Raw genomic sequence first — 17557 nt, forward strand, 5'->3', positions numbered from 1 at the left:
GAGATCCGACACAAAGGCAGTGAAAACGTGCTCACTGACGCCTTGTCCAGGATTCCAGTGTGAGACAATGTGTAAAATGTGTGTGAAATGTGTATGTGTACTAACCAACCATGCCCAGTATTTCCTGTTGTATGCAGAATGACACATGTGGGACTTGAATGTGGCTAAGAAGCCACGTTTTAAGGAGGGGAGTGTTACAGCAGCCTGCCTGCCGGCCTACTGATAGGACAAGACTGCAGTTTGCTCTGCTGATGACTGACGGCGAGTGTCTCACCTGGAGCCATCCTCCCTCCACCGGGACTGGTCTACCTATTTCCTGGATGCCAATCGCCTGACCAATGATGACGCCCGTGTAACTATAAAGCCTCGTCACCCACTTCATTCGGGGCAGCTGTGGACAGCGGGACGCAGCTTGCCAGACTGGGTGTGTTGCAGAACTTGTTGGTTGTGGAAGCTACCCTGTGTGGGTTTGTCATGGATAAACCTTTAATAATTAGTAAGATTGTTGTGTTTGAGTTTGACGTATCTGTTCCCTGCTTGAGGTGAAGTCTTTTTGGTTTGTTATAGAGCTTTAATTCTGCTTGTGTGCCAGTTTGTTTGTAAGAGTAATCGTTAACCCTTTTATTGGGACACTTTCTGTCTATTTTGTTATAGTAATTATTACCCATTTTGGGACACTTTCAGTTTGTTTATTGTTTTTAAGTTATCTGTTTTATTGTTTGTAGTTTCAGTCAACACCGGATGGTTGTATTTGTAACTGAACCCTTTGTGTGTCTTAATAAACTGTACTTTTTATTTGAGGTCCAGTATCCGACTCGCTTTGTATTCTGTCCTTACTACTCCTAGTTAAATGAGGATGTAACATGGATGAATGGAAGTATTGAAGGATGGATGGATGGATGGATGTATGGATGAATGAATGGATGGATTATGGATGGATGGATGGATGGATGGATGGATGGATGGATGGATGGATGGATGGATGGATGGATGAATGAATGGATGAATGATGGGTGGATGGATGGATGGATGGATGGAAGGATGGATGGATGGATGGATGGATGGATGACGGATTATGGATGGATGGATGGATGGATGGTTTGATGGATGGATGGATGGATGGACAGATTATGGATGGATGGATGGATGATAGATGAACGGATTGTGGATGGATGGATGGATGGATGGACAGATGGATTATGGATGGATGATGGGTGGATGGATGGATGTATGGATGAATGAATGGATGGATGGATTATGGATGGATGGATGGGTGGATGGATGGATGGATGGATGGATGGATGGATGGATGGATGGATGGACGGATTATGGATGGATGGATGGATGATGGATGGATGGATGGATGGATGACGGATTATGGATGGATGGATGGTTTGATGGATGGATGGATGGATGGATGGATGGATGAACGGATTATGGATGGATGGATGGATGGATGGATGGATGGACGGATTATGGATGGATGGATGGATGGATGGATGGATGGATGGATGGATGGATGGACAGACAGATTATGGATGAATGATGGGTGGATGGATGGATAGATGGATGGATGGATGGACAGACAGATTATAGATGAATGATGGGTGGATGGATGGATAGATGGATGGATGGATGGATGGATGGATGGATGGATGAACGGATTATGGATGGATGGATGGATGGAAGTATTGAAGGATGGATGGAAGGATGAATGGATGGATGGAATTATGTTGCACAGTGTTTTCCAGACAGGTTTCGGAGCTGGAAATGGTTCAGCTTGGCACCGTCTCCATTCTCCACCCACAGAAGTCCTCTGATCAAAACTTTACAAAGACAACATTTGAAAAAGCCTTGACATATCCGTGTGTGATCATAGCCTTTCACGTCATCTGAATCAGAGTATGTGAATCTGTGTTGAGTGTGGGAGTTTAAGTCTGCAAAGTCTTTCTTTAAATTGGCCTGAAGCCGGCATTATGAGGACCATGCAGACTGTATCATATTTGTCATTACAGGACAAGTGGAAAAGCTTTAAAAGTGTGCCAGGAGATGCTGCTTATGAGGAAATTGGAAACTTATCTCTGTAAAACATAAAACAAATGAGAGTTTTTCCATATGATGAAGGACACTGAGCTGGTGTAATAATTGTCTCAGACCCATCAATCATCAAGACGGCGTTGTCTCTACACTGTGAACTCTTAGATTTCTGTTTAAATGTTCTGCCTGCATTTCTGAGGATGGAGTTGTTTGACACGTTTGGTCACTATGTGGTGTCACAGGAGGATTTTCAGTCTTCAGACAAACTGCTGTCAGGATGGATTCATGTCATTTAGGAAAGCTGACATAACCAGTTGCTTCATTATTGTCAATGTACAGAAAAGGCTTGATCTTTAAACCAGGGGTGTCAAATGTATGACCTAAGTACCAAAACAGGCCAACCAAATGGTACAATCTTGCCCGCAGGTAAATATAAAAATAACATTAGACAGCATTAAATATAATATATAAATGATAGTGACTGTAATATATTAATTAAAGTAGATGTAATATAATAGTAACTGTAAAATTGTGATAAAAGTAATTGTAATATTGTATTAAGAGTAAATGTAATATTATGATAAAAGTAAATAAAAATGTAATAAAAGTAACTAAGCCATCCATCCATCGTCTGTCGCTTATCCAGAGTCGGGTTGCGGGGGCAGCTGCCTAAGAAAGGAAACCCAGACTTCCCTCTTCCTGGCCACATTCACTAGCTCATCTGGAGGGATCCCGAGGCGTTCCCAGGCCAGCCGAGAGATGTAGTCCGTCCAGCGTGTCCCGGGTCTTCCCCAGGGCCTCTTTCCGGTGGGACATGCCCGGAACACCTCACTAGGGAGGCGTCCAGGAGGCATCCTGACCAGATGCCCGAGCCACCTCATCTGGCTCCTCTCGATGTGGAGGAGCAGCGACTCTACTCTGAGCCCCTCCCGGATCACCAAGTTTCTCACCCTATCTCTAAGGGAGAGCCCGGCCACCCTGCAGAGAAAACTCATTTCTGCCGCTTGTATTCGCGTTCTTGTTCTTTCGGTCACTACCCACAGCTCATGACCATAGGTGAGGGTAGTAACGTAGATCGACCGGTAAACCGAGAGCTTCACCTTTTGGCTCAGCTCCTTCTTCACCATGACAGACTGATGCAGAGTCCGCAACACTGCCAACGCTGCAGACACTGCACCGATCCGCCTGTCCATCTCCTACTCCATCCTTCCCTCACTCCTGAACAAGACCCTGAGATACGTGAACTCCTCCACTTGGGGCAGGACCTCATTGCCGACCCGAAAAAGGCACTCCACCCTTTTCCAGCTGAGGACCACGGTATCGGATTTGGAGGTGCTGATTCTCATCTCTTCCCTGAGCCGCCAGCTTATCGTGGTGGAGGAGTTTGTGCGTCCTGATGATCCTAGCGGCTATGTTGTCTGGGGCTCATGCCCCTGGTAGGGTCACCCATGGCAAACAGGTGTCTAGGGAAGGGAGCAGACGAAGTCCGGCTCAAATCACCACTATGATGAGGAGAAAGCAATGACCAAGATTTCCCTTGCCTGGATGTGGGTCACCGGCGCCCCACTCTGGAGCCAGGCCTGGAGGTGGGGCACGGAGGCTAGCGCTTGGTGGCTGGGCCTTTGCCCATGGGGCCCGGTTGGGCTCAGCCCGAAAGGGTGACATGGGCCTCCCCTCCCGTAGGCTCACCACCTGCAGGAGGGGCCATAGGAGTCGGGTGCAGTGTGAGCTGGGTGGCTGCCAGAGGCGGGGACCCTGGCAGTCTGATCCTCGGCAGCAAAAGCTAGCCCTAGGGACGTGGAATGTCACCTCTCTGGCAGGGAAGGAGCCTGAGCTGGTGCGAGAGGTTGAATGGTTCCGGCTAGATATAGTTGGACTCACCTTGATGCATGGCTTGGGCTCTGGAACCACTGTCCTTGAGAGGGGCTGGACCCTCTTCCATTCTGGAGTTGCTCCCGATGAGAGGCACCGAGCAGGTGTGGGCATGCTCATTGACCCCCGACTTGGCGCCTGTATGTTGGGGTTTACCCCAGTGGACGAAAGGGTAGCTTCCCTCCACCTTCAGGTGGGGGGACAGGTCCTGACTGTTGTTTGTGCTTATGCACCAAACAGCAGTTCAGAGTACCCACCCTTTTTGGAGTCCTTGGAGGGGGTGTTGGAGAGCACTCCTTCCAAGGACTCCCTCGTTCTGCTGGGGGACTCGTGGGCAATGACAGCGAGACCTGGAGGGGCGTGATTGGGAGGAATGGATCTGAATCCGAGTGGTGTTTTGTTGTTGGACTTCTGTGTTCGTTACAGACTGTCCATAACGAACACCTTGTTCAGACATAAGAGTGCCCACATGTGCGCTTGGCACCAGGACACTCTAGGCCGCAGTCCGATGATGGACTTTGTAGTCGTGTCGTTAGATTTGCAGCCGCATGTTCTGGACACACGGGTGAAGAGAGGGGCGGAGCTGTCAACTGATCATCACCTGGTGGTGGGTTGGCTCAGATGGTGGGGGAGGATAAGGCCTGGCAGACCCAAGCGTGTTGTGAGGGTCTGCTGGGAATGTCTGGCAAAGTCCCCTGTCAGAAAGAGTTTCAACTCCCATCTCCAGCAGAGCTTCAACCATGTCCGGGGTGAGGCAGGGGATATTGAGTCTGGGTGGGCTGTGTTCCATGCCTCTATTGTCGAGGCAGCCAGCTGTGGCCGAAAGGTCGTCGGTGCCTGTTGTGGCGGTAACCCCCGAACTCGTTGGTGGACACCGGCAGTAAGTGATGCCGTCAAGCTGAAGAAAGAGTCCTATCGGGCCTTTTTGGCCTGTGGGACTCCAGAGGCAGCTGATGGGTATCAGCGGGCTAAGCGGAGCGCAGCTTTGGCGGTCGCTAAGGCAAAAACTCAGGCATGGGAGGAGTTCGAGAAGAGGAGGAGCAGATTCTGGTCCACCATCTGGCAGCTCAGGAGGGGAAAGCAGTCCTCTTTCAACACCGTGTACAGTGGGGATGGGGGGCTGCTGACCTCGACTTGGGACGTTGTGAGGCGGTGAAGGGCATACTTTGAAGACCTTCTCAATCCCACCAACACATCTTCCAATGAAGATGGAGAGTCTGGGGTAGCTGGTCCTGGCTCTCCCGTCTCTGGGGCTGAGGTCGCTGAGGTGGTTAAAAAGTTCCTCAGTGGCAAGGCCCCAGGGGTGAATGAGGTCCGCCCGGAGGTCCTTAAGGCTCTAGATGCTGTAGGGCTGTCTTGGCTGACACGCCTCTGCAGCAGGACAGTTCCCCTGGACTGGCAGACTGGGGTGGTGTTCCCCTTCTTCAAAAAGGGGGACCAGAGGGTGTGCTCCAACTACAGAGGGATCACACTCCTCAGCCTCCCCAGTAAGGTCTATTCAGGGGTGCTGGACAGGAGGGTCCGTCAGATAGTCCAACCTCGGATTGAGGAGGAGCAGTGTGGTTTTCGTCCCAGTCGTGGAACAGTGGACCAGCTCTACACCCTTTTCAGGGTCTTTGAGGGGGCATTGGCGTTTGCCCAACCAATCTACATGTGCTTTGTGGACTTGGAGAAGGCATTCGACCGTGTCCCCTGAGGACTCTTGGGGGAGTGCTGGACCCGCTTGTACGAGCTGTCCGGTCCCTGTACGACCGGTCTCAGAGATTGGTCCGCATTGCCGGCAGTAAATCAGAATCGTTTCCAATGAGAGCTGAAGATCACGGCACAATGAAGCCAACAGAACCACATCATCCGCAAAGAGCAGAGACCCAATCCTGAGGCCACCGAACCGGATCCCCTCAACACCTCGGCTGTGCCTAGAAATTCTGTCCATAAAAGATATGAACAGAATCGGTGACAGAGGGCAGCCTTGGCAGAGTCCAACCCTCACTTGCAACAAAACTATAATAATAAAATAAAATTAACTGTGAAATTGTAAGAAAAGTAACTAATATTACAATAAAAGTAACTAAAATTGCAAAACATGTTAACAAAGGTAACTAATTTAACAGAAGTAACTGAAATTATAATAAAAGTAAATAAAGTTGTAATAAAAGTAACTGCAATATAATATTAAAAGTAAGTAATATTATAGAAGTAACTCATTCATTCTCTGTACCGCTTTGTCCATTACGGGTCGCAGGTAAGCTGGAGCCTATCCAAGCACTTAACACCCTGGACAGGTCACCAGTCCATCGCAGGGCCTACACAGAGCGAGACAAACAACCATCCACTCTCACAGGGAGAATTAAGAGTGACCAATTAACCTAACATGCATGTCTTTGGATGGTGGGAGGAAGCCGGAGAACCTGGAGAGAACCCACGCATACACGGGGAGAACATGCAAACTCCAAACAGAAAGGCCACCGCCCTCAAGGTTCGAACCTCCCCCCAGCCAAAGCTCGAACTAGCAACCTTAAAGACAGTAACTGTAAAGTTGTGATAACATTATCTGTAATATTATAGTAAAATTGACCATAATATTATAATAAAACTAAAGTGTTGTAATAAAAGTACGTAATATATTAATAAAAGTAACTCCAATACAATAAAATTTACTGTAATATTGTAATAAAAGTAACTGGAATATTATAAAAGTAAATGAAATTGTAATAAACGTAACTGTAAATTATTACTAAGAGTAACTAATATAATAGAAATGTAAAATTGTAATAAAACTAAATATTATAAAAAAAACTAATTTTGAAGTAAAAGTAACTGTAATATATTAATGACAGTAACTGTAATATTGTGATTACATTAACTGTAATATTATAGTAAAAGTAACCATAATATTACAGTAACTGTAATGTTGTGATTACATTAACTGTAATATTATAGTAAAAGTAACCATAATATTATTATTAAAGCTGCTATATTGTTGTAATAAAAGTAACTAATATTATAATAAAAGTAACTAATATATAAATAAAGTAACTGCATATAACAACAGTAGCTGTAATATTGTAATAAATGTTACATCCCCAGGCCTTTCTGCCTGGAGCCATTTATGTTGATTCCACTGTGCTGGAGCGACCTGAGGATTGGCTGCAGGACCAGCGTGGAACCTCCCTCCCCTTCCACTAGGCTTGGTCGCCTTCAATCCCCTCTCTGCGCGTCAGGACCAGTCAGAGGAGCTCCTGGCCTTTGTTTTTTTTTTTGTTTTTTTTTTTTGCCAGTTTGGGATTGTGATTGAGAAATTCACTGTGAATACCTTGTGGTTGTATTTGGGAGACAAACTTTCCGTCAGAATAGTTTGGAATATTGTGAAGCTGACCCTATTTATCCCTGGCATTTCAGGGTTTGTAACAAAATGGGGGCTTGTCCGGGAGATTTCTGATTACAGTGGGTAATAGGACATTTGTGAGAGTCTTTTTTCACAATTTGCTGTTTATCTGCATTGTGTAAGGAGTGAGGCTTATATTGTAATGGCTTTGTTTGCTCTGGAGGAGTTTCGTGAGGACCTGACTCTGGATCGTTTAAATTTATGCCGCAAGGATGACCTGGCTGTAATTGCTGTTTTTATGAAATACCCTTGCCGACAATTATATTAAAGCGAGACATGAGGGTGACAGTGGTAGCTGGTTTGGTGGAAAGATGTGTCTTAATCTGTGCGGACATTGGAGCTGAGGGTGTTCCTGCTGTATTGCCTGTGGTGGCAGGTCCGTCTGTGGAGGCGGGACCTAGCTCGACTGAGCATGAGCCTTTGCCAGGCTCAGCTGGTCATGTGAAGGACCAGGACTCTGAGGGAAGTGACAGGTGGGCTACCCCCGTTACTCTTCCCAAGTTTGATCCATTCCTTATGGAAAACAGCTCAGGTGCCTCACGAGTAGATGCTCGCTTGAGGATAAAACTTGCCAGGCTACAGTTGGAAGCCCAAAAGAAAGCCCAACAGTGCCACATACAGCTGGAAAATAAGTAGAGGGAGATTGAAGCTGATAAGATGGTGCATCTCTGCAGTCTGGAGCTAGAAGCTCAATCCACTACTGCTATGCAAGCTTCTGGTAGCTCTACTGGATCCCAGAGTGTTTTTCGCCTTCCTGTCCTTTCAATATCACAAAATTTATTCCATTTGTGCCAATATTTAAGGAAGCTGATGTAGACTGCTACTTTGCAGTGTTTGAGGGTATCGCTTTGGCGTGAAAGTGGCCTCAGGACTGGTGGTCATTATTTGTGCAGTGCAGATTATCAGGGAAAGCTCAAGAGGTAGTGGCTGCGCTTTCTTTGGAAAGCCAAAAATATGATATGGTAAAGGCTGAGATTCTGAAAGCCTATGAGTTGGTACCGGAAGCTTATTGGCAAAAGTTCTGGATGTACATAAAAGAGCCAACCCAAACAGAGTTTGCTTGGGAAAAGAGTAGTCTCTTTGAGCTGCACAATTAATCGGATTTTGATCGTATTCTTGATTTTGGTGGCCACAATTAAATGAACCTGATCGTCAACGATATTTACATTAAAAATGCGGCTCTGCTGCATCTCTGATGACACACATTCACAACCAGTAGTCTGCCAACCACCAGGGGGCAAACTCAAGGCCAAGGCGCCATTAAGCTGCCTAAAGAACAAGGGCACACACCTTTTACAGTCGGCAGCTAGCTGCATTGCCAACATAGCGATTAACGAGTTTTCACTCACCTCTAGCGACTTTTTTTCAAAAAAGCGACTAGCGACAAATCTAGTGACTTTTCCTGGTGATATTAGAGACTTTTGGAGAATGACGTGAAAGCACATATAGTTTACTCTTCAATCAGGAGGGGGTGCTGCAGACCCCTCCCCCGTCCAAAGCACTCAGAAGAGGCTTGGTCCTCACTCTGCTGCATTCAGAGCAGGAGATGATCGCCTCTGTTTCATGACCAGGCTGAAAATAAAACGTACAAAGCTGCTGCTGGCTGATCCCGCACTGGCTTACCATCAGGTATTAATGTTTATTAATGAAGCGTGTGGATATAAATATTTAAAAAGTTAAAAGTGTTGTGCCATGTTGCACTTAATAAAATTAAACTTAAAAGACAAATATTGACTGAAGAATTTAATTTTATTATTATTTTGCTGTTCTAAACATTTTTACGTTGTCTTTTCATCAATTTTTGCCTTTCTCACGACATCCCTCTCCAGGTTAGCATCCATTACAACTATATATACTAGTGATGGATGTTCGGCTCCTTTCAGAGAGCCAGCTCTTTTGGCTCCCGATTGGCTCTTAAATTAGTGTTTTTTGTAGCCCCATAATTTACATTAACTCCTCAAAAATTAATGGTAAATGTATTTTTTGCATTATTTATAATCTATTCTAATTTAAAGTTTAATTTTTCACTAAACGTTCTTTACATATGTTAGGCCACCGCTTATTGCTGGCAGCTGCGGCTCATTCTGCCGCTGATTGCCAGTTCTGGAGGCTCTGTCTGGAGTGGCTGGAGCCGGCACACCTCCGTCCCCGCCCCTCTGATTGGCTTCACTATGGACCAATCAGGCTGCAGCTTGTTAGAGGCTGAGGCTGAAAAGGCTGCAGCCGAAGCCAGTCAGGGGGGGAAGCTGGATTGGCACAGGCTGCTTCCCCTCGCTTAGTCACTAGGTGTGTGTGTTGTGTTAATGTGGCTGGTTAGCACAGGTGGCCTCATTCCGAGTTGTGGTGGAATTTTTAGGTAGCAAAGCTTACTGGGTCCTCGCTGTGCTTCGTATGGGTGATCCATTTGGTTGCAGACCATTTTGTGTTGTCCTGTGGGAGGACTTAGTCATGGTTCTGTTTAAGTTGGATTCACCGTTTTACACCCAGTTTTGTTTAAGCTCTGGCTACACCTTTGGTTGTTCTGCCACAGTGGGTGCTTTGTGTTTAGTTACAGTGTTGGGCTAGATTAGAGTTTGGTTATTGTTGTGACTTTAGTTTATGGGTCTGCTGCTCTTTTGTTTGGTTATAGTCTTTTGGTTTTCACTCGATGGTTTTTGGTACTTAAGGAGAACCTGAACTGAACCTGTGTAAAACCTGAGCTGAACGTCCTGTATATAGACAGAAGCAAAAGCTTATAATGCCCACCCCCCATCAGTTTACATTGAAATATAAAAGAAGAAAAAATCTACCATGACATACATACAATAACAGGATTTAGAAAATAATATACACATATTTACTGTTAATAATTTCATTCACATGATTCAAAATGTTTAATCACATTTGTCTTAAATATGTTTTTAAACCTTTTTAAAGTTGTACAGTCTTTTAGCTCCTGGTCTAATTTGTTCCACATATCAACCTCGACAAAAGAAACGTTTTATGTTTGTTCTTGCTCTTGGTTTCTAAACCTATCGTACCCTCTCAGATCGAAAACAAGCCCTGGATGTGTACAGCCAACAAATTATTCTTTACTCTCTACATAAACTGAGCAGTTTTAAAGTCAACCAAATCTTTAAACTTTAATGTTTTTAATTGAACAAAAAACTGGTTTGTGTAATCTGCTTTATTAACAATTCAAATTGCTCTCTTTTTAATTATGAACAAAGGTTTAAATTATTTTTGTAGGTGTTTTCCCAGACTTCATCAGGTAAGGTAATACTATGGAACAATACATGAGATATAAGGTTTTTTATTTAGAAACTCTAACTTTTTATATCACTGCCAGAGATTTAGACAAATTAGCTCTAATATGATCAATATGTAGTTTCCAGCTTAACTTATTTTCTATTATTACCCCAAGACATTTTACATCATTCACTCTTTCCTTTTCTTTATCATTAATTTTCCATTTTCTGTTCACATTAACAGCACGATTTGTGAATATGATAAATTTAGTTTTCTTTTTATTCAAATTAATTTGTTTGAATCAAACCAACACTTTAGTTTATTTAGTTCATTTTAAATTGTGTCCATTAGTTTTTTAATCTTTGCCAGAACTAAGGATATTATTATCATCTGCATATAATATGAAATGTGTATACTAAACATTTATCATTAATATAAAGAATAAATAAAGGAGCCAACACTGACCCCTGCTGGAGACCAGTGGTCAGTAACTGTGGACAAACTAGGCTCTATTCTCCAAGTAGCTCTTAATCCAGGAAATAGCCACACCCCTGATTCCATATCTACAAATTTTTAAGTAATAATTCATGGTTAACTGTATGGAAAGCTTTGGTTAGATCTAAGAACACCCTACAGGATACTGTTTGTTATCAATGCATCAGATATTTTTCCACTAGATCTGGAAGTACCAGAGTCGTAGTCCTACCAGGTCTGAAACCATGTTGTTGTTCACAGAGAATATCATGTTTTACTAGAAAACCGTAGAATCTATTATTAAATATTTCTCCAGTATTTTTGAAAATTGTGATAAAAGTGTAATAAGAGACGTCATGTTTGTCCCAGCCTTAGAAATCAGGATAAGTTCGGCAAGCTTCTTCTTTTCTGGAAAGAACTGGTTCCAGATGTGTGCAGTGGTTTGGCTGTTTACTCGATTTATTTAAATACTGACATCCAGTCCAGTCTGCCGAGCTTTTATTTTACATTTTTAACTATTTTTCATTTGTTCCCTGTATAAATACAGTTTTATCTAAATTATTTACCTACAATTTGATCTACATCATCTTGATTAGAATTAATCTTTTGCCAAATTTGGCCTGATATCAGTAAAATATTTGTTGAATTCATTTGCAACATCATTAGATTGATTTTATTTCATTCTTTTGTGAAAAATAATTTGGTAAAGTAGAAGTATGACAGCTCTTTTTTATTATCTCATTTAATACACACCAAGTATTCTTAATATTTGAAGTGTGTTCTTCCAGTATATTATTCTAATACTTTATTTTACTAGATCGCATAATGATTATTAATTTATTCTTATAATTTTTATAGGTTTGTCCTGAGTTCTATTTTTCAGGAAATCTTTGTACAACTTATTTTTCTTAGTACAAACTTTTTGAACACAACTGGCTTTTCAGCAGATTTATTTCTCTTGAGCTTGTGGAGTAAAGGGCTTTCTTCTTAAAAGTTAATAATGATTCAGAAAACTCTCATAAGCCATTTTTACATACTCATCATGAACCTCGTCCAGGTTTAATTAAATCAGCTTTAAATGTTTTTACTGCTTCTCGAGTTTTTGGTCTTGAAGCTCCAGTAGTTTAACTTTTGGTAACTTTTCTGTACAATTGTAAAAACGGGTAAACATATCAATATATCATCAATATACTATCAATATATCATCAATATATCATCAATATATTATCAATATATCATCAATATACTATCAATATATCATCAATATATCATCAATATACTATCAATATACTATCAATATAACATCAATATATCATCAATATATTATCAATATATCAATATATTATCAATATATCATCAATATATCAATATATTATCAATATATCATCAATATATCATCAATATATCATCAATATACTATCAATATATCAATATATCATCAATATATCATCAATATATCATCAATATATTATCAATATATAATCAATATATCAATATATCATCAATATATCATCAATATACTATCAATATATCATCAATATATCAATATATCATCAATATAGTATCAATATATCATCAATATATCATCAATATATTATCAATATATCATCAATATATCATCAATATACTATCAATATATTATCAATATATCATCAATATATCAATATACTATCAATATATCATCAATATATCAATATATCAATATATCATCAATATATCATCAATATATTATCAATATATCATCAATATATCATCAATATATTATCAATATATCAATATATAATCAATATATCAATATATCATCAATATATCATCGATATACTATCAATATATCATCAATATATCAATATATCATCAATATAGTATCAATATATCATCAATATATCATCAATATACTATCAATATATCATCAATATATCAATATATCAATATAGTATCAATATATCATCAATATATCATCAATATATCATCAATATATTATCAATATATCATCAATATATCATCAATATACTATCAATATATCATCAATATATCAATATATCATCAATATACTATCAATATATCAATATATCAATATATCATCAATATATCATCAATATATTATCAATATATCATCAATATATCATCAATATACTATCAATATATCATCAATATATCATCAATACATCATTACTATATTATCAATATATAAAACTCCTTTTCTGTTGTTTATCGTACATTTAAGTTATTTTTTCCTAAACTTTTAACTTCAGATTCTGCTTTTCTGTACAGCTGCTTTTACATTCTTTATTTTCCATCTGGATTTCCACAGTGACTCCTAGTCGTATTAATTACAGACGACATACTGCTCACCACTTTACTTGGAAAGTTTTGATGGAACTTCATCTCTACTTGTGAAGAACATATTAGATCCTTTGATTTGAAACATAAAGATTGTTCATGAAGCCAGAAAATGCTGCTGCAGTAAATTTAGTTTTTCTTTGAATAATTGTAGAAAAATGAGTTCAGATTAAAATGTATAATAGATATTTTGTCTTTTGTCATCACATTATTTTCAAACTGGTCTTCAGTATAATATTCACAGCGAGTACGTCTTGTAGAATAGAAATTCTTATTATTCTGTTCTTCCTGCTGAGGACTCTGGTCCATCCAGTCTTAGCAGGTCGTATTTTTATTTGTTGTGGGTCTTCTTCGTCATGTCATCCTGAATGAATCCTGGCATCATTTGTACTGTTCATCTCTGAAATGTTGGTGATAACCACGACTTTTACCTGCTCTGGGTTCCGTTCAGCTTCATCAATGCTGAACTTGGGGGGAGAACCTGAGCTGAACCTGAAGAGAACCTGAACTTGAGGAGAACCTGAAGCTGAAGGTTCTTCTCGGCAGGATGTCTATGTGTTTCCAGCCAGCGTGACCCTGTGCAGCCTTGAGCCATCTCAGCAGAGCAGCGATCACGCCGGCTGACACAGCGAGACGTCCTCCTGTTCGGGGTGTATGTAGGTCAGCCCCGGACGGAGAGCCGGCGCACAGAGACCCCCCCACACGTCAGCAGCAATACTTCCTCGTCCTCCTTTAGACACTCTGACATTATCAGGCCACACTGAGCAACGTCCACCCACATTATTCTCAGCTTTGCAGCTGCAGCCAAATGGTCAAAGAAGAATAAAGCAGAGCAGATGTCGGATTCTACCTCACGCCCTACATGATGGGACTGTTCATGAAGAGTCTTCTCTCTGTCTGCACACACACAAACATGGACAACCAGCCCTGCCAGAGTCACAGTAAAATTTATTTAAACATTGCAGAAAAGACACCACTTTCTTCTTCCATCTTTATTTCAAGTGTTCAAATCAAACATGAAACTGCCGCAAACTGACAGCATGCTGCCACCTAGTGGCTGCGACAGGGTGGTTCACACAACAAGACGACCACCACATCGTGCGCCACAGAAACCAGTTTAAACCAGCAGAGAAACCAGTTCTTCAGACAGGAGGATGAAGCTCATCTGTTGTAGGGATGCATTGATCCTGATGCAGATTTGATGTTTGTCTTGATGCTGCTCGGCATTTTTCCTGAGAAAACAAACACTTTAATTCCACTGGTACTTTTTCATCCTGCGACACTTTATTTAGTTCACAACAACAAGTGCAAAGGAAGACAGTAAAAACACAGTAAAAACACAGCAAAAACACAGTAAAAACACAGCAAAAACACAGTAAAAACACAGTAAAAACACAGAAAAAACACAGTAAAAACACAGCAAAAACACAGTAAAGAACAGTAAAAACACAGTAAAAACGCAGTAAAAACACAGCAAAAACACAGTAAAAACACAGTAAAGAACAGTAAAAACACAGTAAAAACGCAGTAAAAACACAGTAAAAACACAGCAAATGGACAAAAATAAAGTGAGACTCATCTCAAGGCCAAATAAAAACGAGTTTTGGCGTGAGTGTGTGACTGAACCTACAACCACACGAACTTCTTATAGGTGGAGTTTTCATTAGGACTGTCAAAATGAACGTTAAAGCACAGACATTAATCTGTGGGAGAACAGCGCTTGTTCCCATTAACACGCAAACAACGAAGCTGTGCCTGGCGTCAGAGTAAAACTCTGAATGTGGCGTTACCGTGGAGACAGTGAACAGAAACCTTCTGACAGCCTTCATTCAGAGGTTGCTGCAGGACGACGCAACTCTGCTTTCACTCCGTGCACGTGTTATACCACGATTAACAGTGAAATAAACTGTCCAGACCTTTCACCAGTACACAACATCTGGAGCATCATGGAAGCAGAAATCCAGCAACCAAGGTCCAGGACTGTAGAGCAGCTAGAATCCTGCACCAGACCAGAACGGGACAACATTCCTCTCCTAAAATTCCTGAATTCAGGTTCAGCTACTCTGAATCTCATCAGTTCTCCACACTACATCCATGAGCATCACCATCTTTTCTGGATGTGTAAAGTTAACAGACCAGAAAAAATAAAGGCCCAAACCATGTAACAGGAGACCGTTCCGCTTTAAAAGAACCTGGAGCTGGGACAGGTGTGAAAAGGCCTACGGGGTCACACCTGGACCAAAGGAAGGAACGGATTTCATCCTCAGAGTCAGCAAAGGCCAGAAAGGATGAACATCTGCATGTGGGAGCAGCTAGAGCCCCGAGCTGGGAGTTCCTGCTTTGACTGCATTTATTTATCAAGCATGAGGTGAAAAACGTCAGAGAGGTTTTTACTCATTTATTTAACAAAGGATGTTTTCTGTTGATCCACTAAGATCAGCTCTGACAGAAGCAAAGGTCAGAACCATGAGCAGAACCACGGTCCCCGCTGCTCTGTTCCACTAACAATCCCAGTATTGATCATCAGGATGACTTCATCCTGAACATCCTGACTCTCCATGTGGGATCACGTGTGAACCATGTCATAAGATCAGAAAGGTAAACAACACGCGTGTCACTGTTTTCATAAGAAAGTCCAGCAGAGGAAGTTTTTCCCTCCAAACTACAGAGTAAATCCTGCTGGTGGGATGAGACATGAGCCAGGTGTGATGGTGGAGGACATCTCAGCACCCAGCATGGTCCAGGTCCTGCAGGAGAACCAGCAGGACCTGAGATCCACCCAGCATGGTCCAGGTCCTGCAGGAGAACCAGCAGGTCCTGAAATCCACCCAGCATGGTCCAGGTCCTGCAGGAGAACCAGCAGCCTGAAATCCACCCAGCATGGTCCAGGTCCTGCAGGAGAACCAGCAGCCTGAAATCCACCCAGCATGGTCCAGGTCCTGCACGAGAACCAGCAGCCTGAAATCCACCCAGCATGGTCCAGGTCCTGCAGGAGAACCAGCAGCCTGAAAGCCACCCAGCATGGTCCAGGTCCTGCAGGAGAACCAGCAGCTTTAACTAACGTAACTCTGAGTTTAGATCTTGTCCTGGTATAAACTTACAGCAACGTGACCAGTTTGTTTACTGGAGGTGTGAATGAGAGCGCTGAGGGTCCAGCTGATATAAACCTTTTCTGCAAATCCTTCCAGAGGTTTCTATAGAAATATATCAAAGCTAAAGACTTCTAAGGAGAGTCCATGCGGTTTTTACACATGTGTAGTGTTAATCTCATGATTACTTCTCTGATCTTACCTGTTAAATCTAGTCAGTGGACTCAAACACGGATCATCTGCATGTCATATTTGTGTTGACGTTGTGTATTCTGTGTGTAACGTTGTGATGGAAACACCAAACAGGGCGTCCTACCAGGCTGTCCTTGCTGCTGTGGAGCCACAGGTCCTCCCATACCCGCTTGCTGGCCTGCACCACCTCCAATGGTGACCTGTTGTAAAGTTGGGCCCCCAGTCATCATGGGCCCCTGCCCTGGGTGTCCTGAGGCCACCGGACCCGGAGGCCGACATTTGGAAAGTCCTTTTCCGAATGCGACGGCAGACACTAATGCGTTGGTGTCAGCAGGGTTGAAAGACGGTTTGTTCTGTCGCACTGCTGGGAAAAAAATCAACGGTTTTTATTTTGAAATGGATTTAAGGAGGAATCCACTGGAAAGTGGAGCCTACCGGCATTCTCTGCATCTCTGTCCTCTCGAGGGTTGTTGAGCTTCTCCAGTAGATTAGAGCACATCTTATTCAGCGCCTGGATCTGTTTCTGTTGATGGAAATATAACACAGCACTGAACAACTCACCAACACAGAAACTAGACACCCCTCCAGCCGACAGACCTGAGCCACCTCAGGACCCATACGAGCTGCTTCCGCACTCAGCTGCTTCTCCTGCTCCTCCACCTCAGGATCCGGTTTAGTCCTCAGATGGTCGGGTACAATCTCATGGCTGAACACCGGGACGCGCTGCTCTGTGAGTTTCTGAGGAGGCGGTGAGGGACAGGTGAGAGAAATCACAATGGACATAAGGCAAACATCTGTCAGGAGACACTCACAGCTAGGTCCTCATCTCGGTCTGGAGACAGGAGCAGAGGGATGATAACCTGGCTGCGAAACGAGGCAGTCTTCTCACTTTTCAGAAGTTTATTGATGGCATTCAGCTGACTGGTGCACAGAGCAAAGT

The 17557-nt window shown here is 42.4% G+C and overlaps 1 protein-coding gene across 3 annotated transcripts in view; it reads right to left on the reverse strand.

The window, feature by feature from the left end:
* Positions 1 to 14267: 14267 nt before the first annotated feature.
* Positions 14268 to 17557, reverse strand: part of med8 (mediator complex subunit 8) — a 3899-nt gene continuing 609 nt past the window's right edge. Inside the window, exons 3-7 of one of the 3 annotated variants that reach the window (XM_042007263.1) lie at positions 17430 to 17557; positions 17215 to 17355; positions 17053 to 17140; positions 16742 to 16981; positions 14268 to 14568 (exon numbers count right to left, since the gene is read on the reverse strand). The exon at positions 17430 to 17557 is cut by the window's right edge and continues 17 nt beyond it. In XM_042007263.1, coding sequence (XP_041863197.1) covers positions 14498 to 14568; positions 16742 to 16981; positions 17053 to 17140; positions 17215 to 17355; positions 17430 to 17557 — 668 coding nt within the window. In that variant the 3' untranslated portion in view covers positions 14268 to 14497. Of the gene's footprint in view, positions 14569 to 14789; positions 16370 to 16741; positions 16982 to 17052; positions 17141 to 17214; positions 17356 to 17429 lie in introns of those variants that run through there. The other 2 variants (XM_042007261.1, XM_042007260.1) reach the window with 2 other exon arrangements.

Source organism: Melanotaenia boesemani, chromosome 14 (genome assembly GCF_017639745.1).
Source record: "Melanotaenia boesemani isolate fMelBoe1 chromosome 14, fMelBoe1.pri, whole genome shotgun sequence".
Classification (NCBI taxonomy): domain Eukaryota; kingdom Metazoa; phylum Chordata; class Actinopteri; order Atheriniformes; family Melanotaeniidae; genus Melanotaenia; species Melanotaenia boesemani.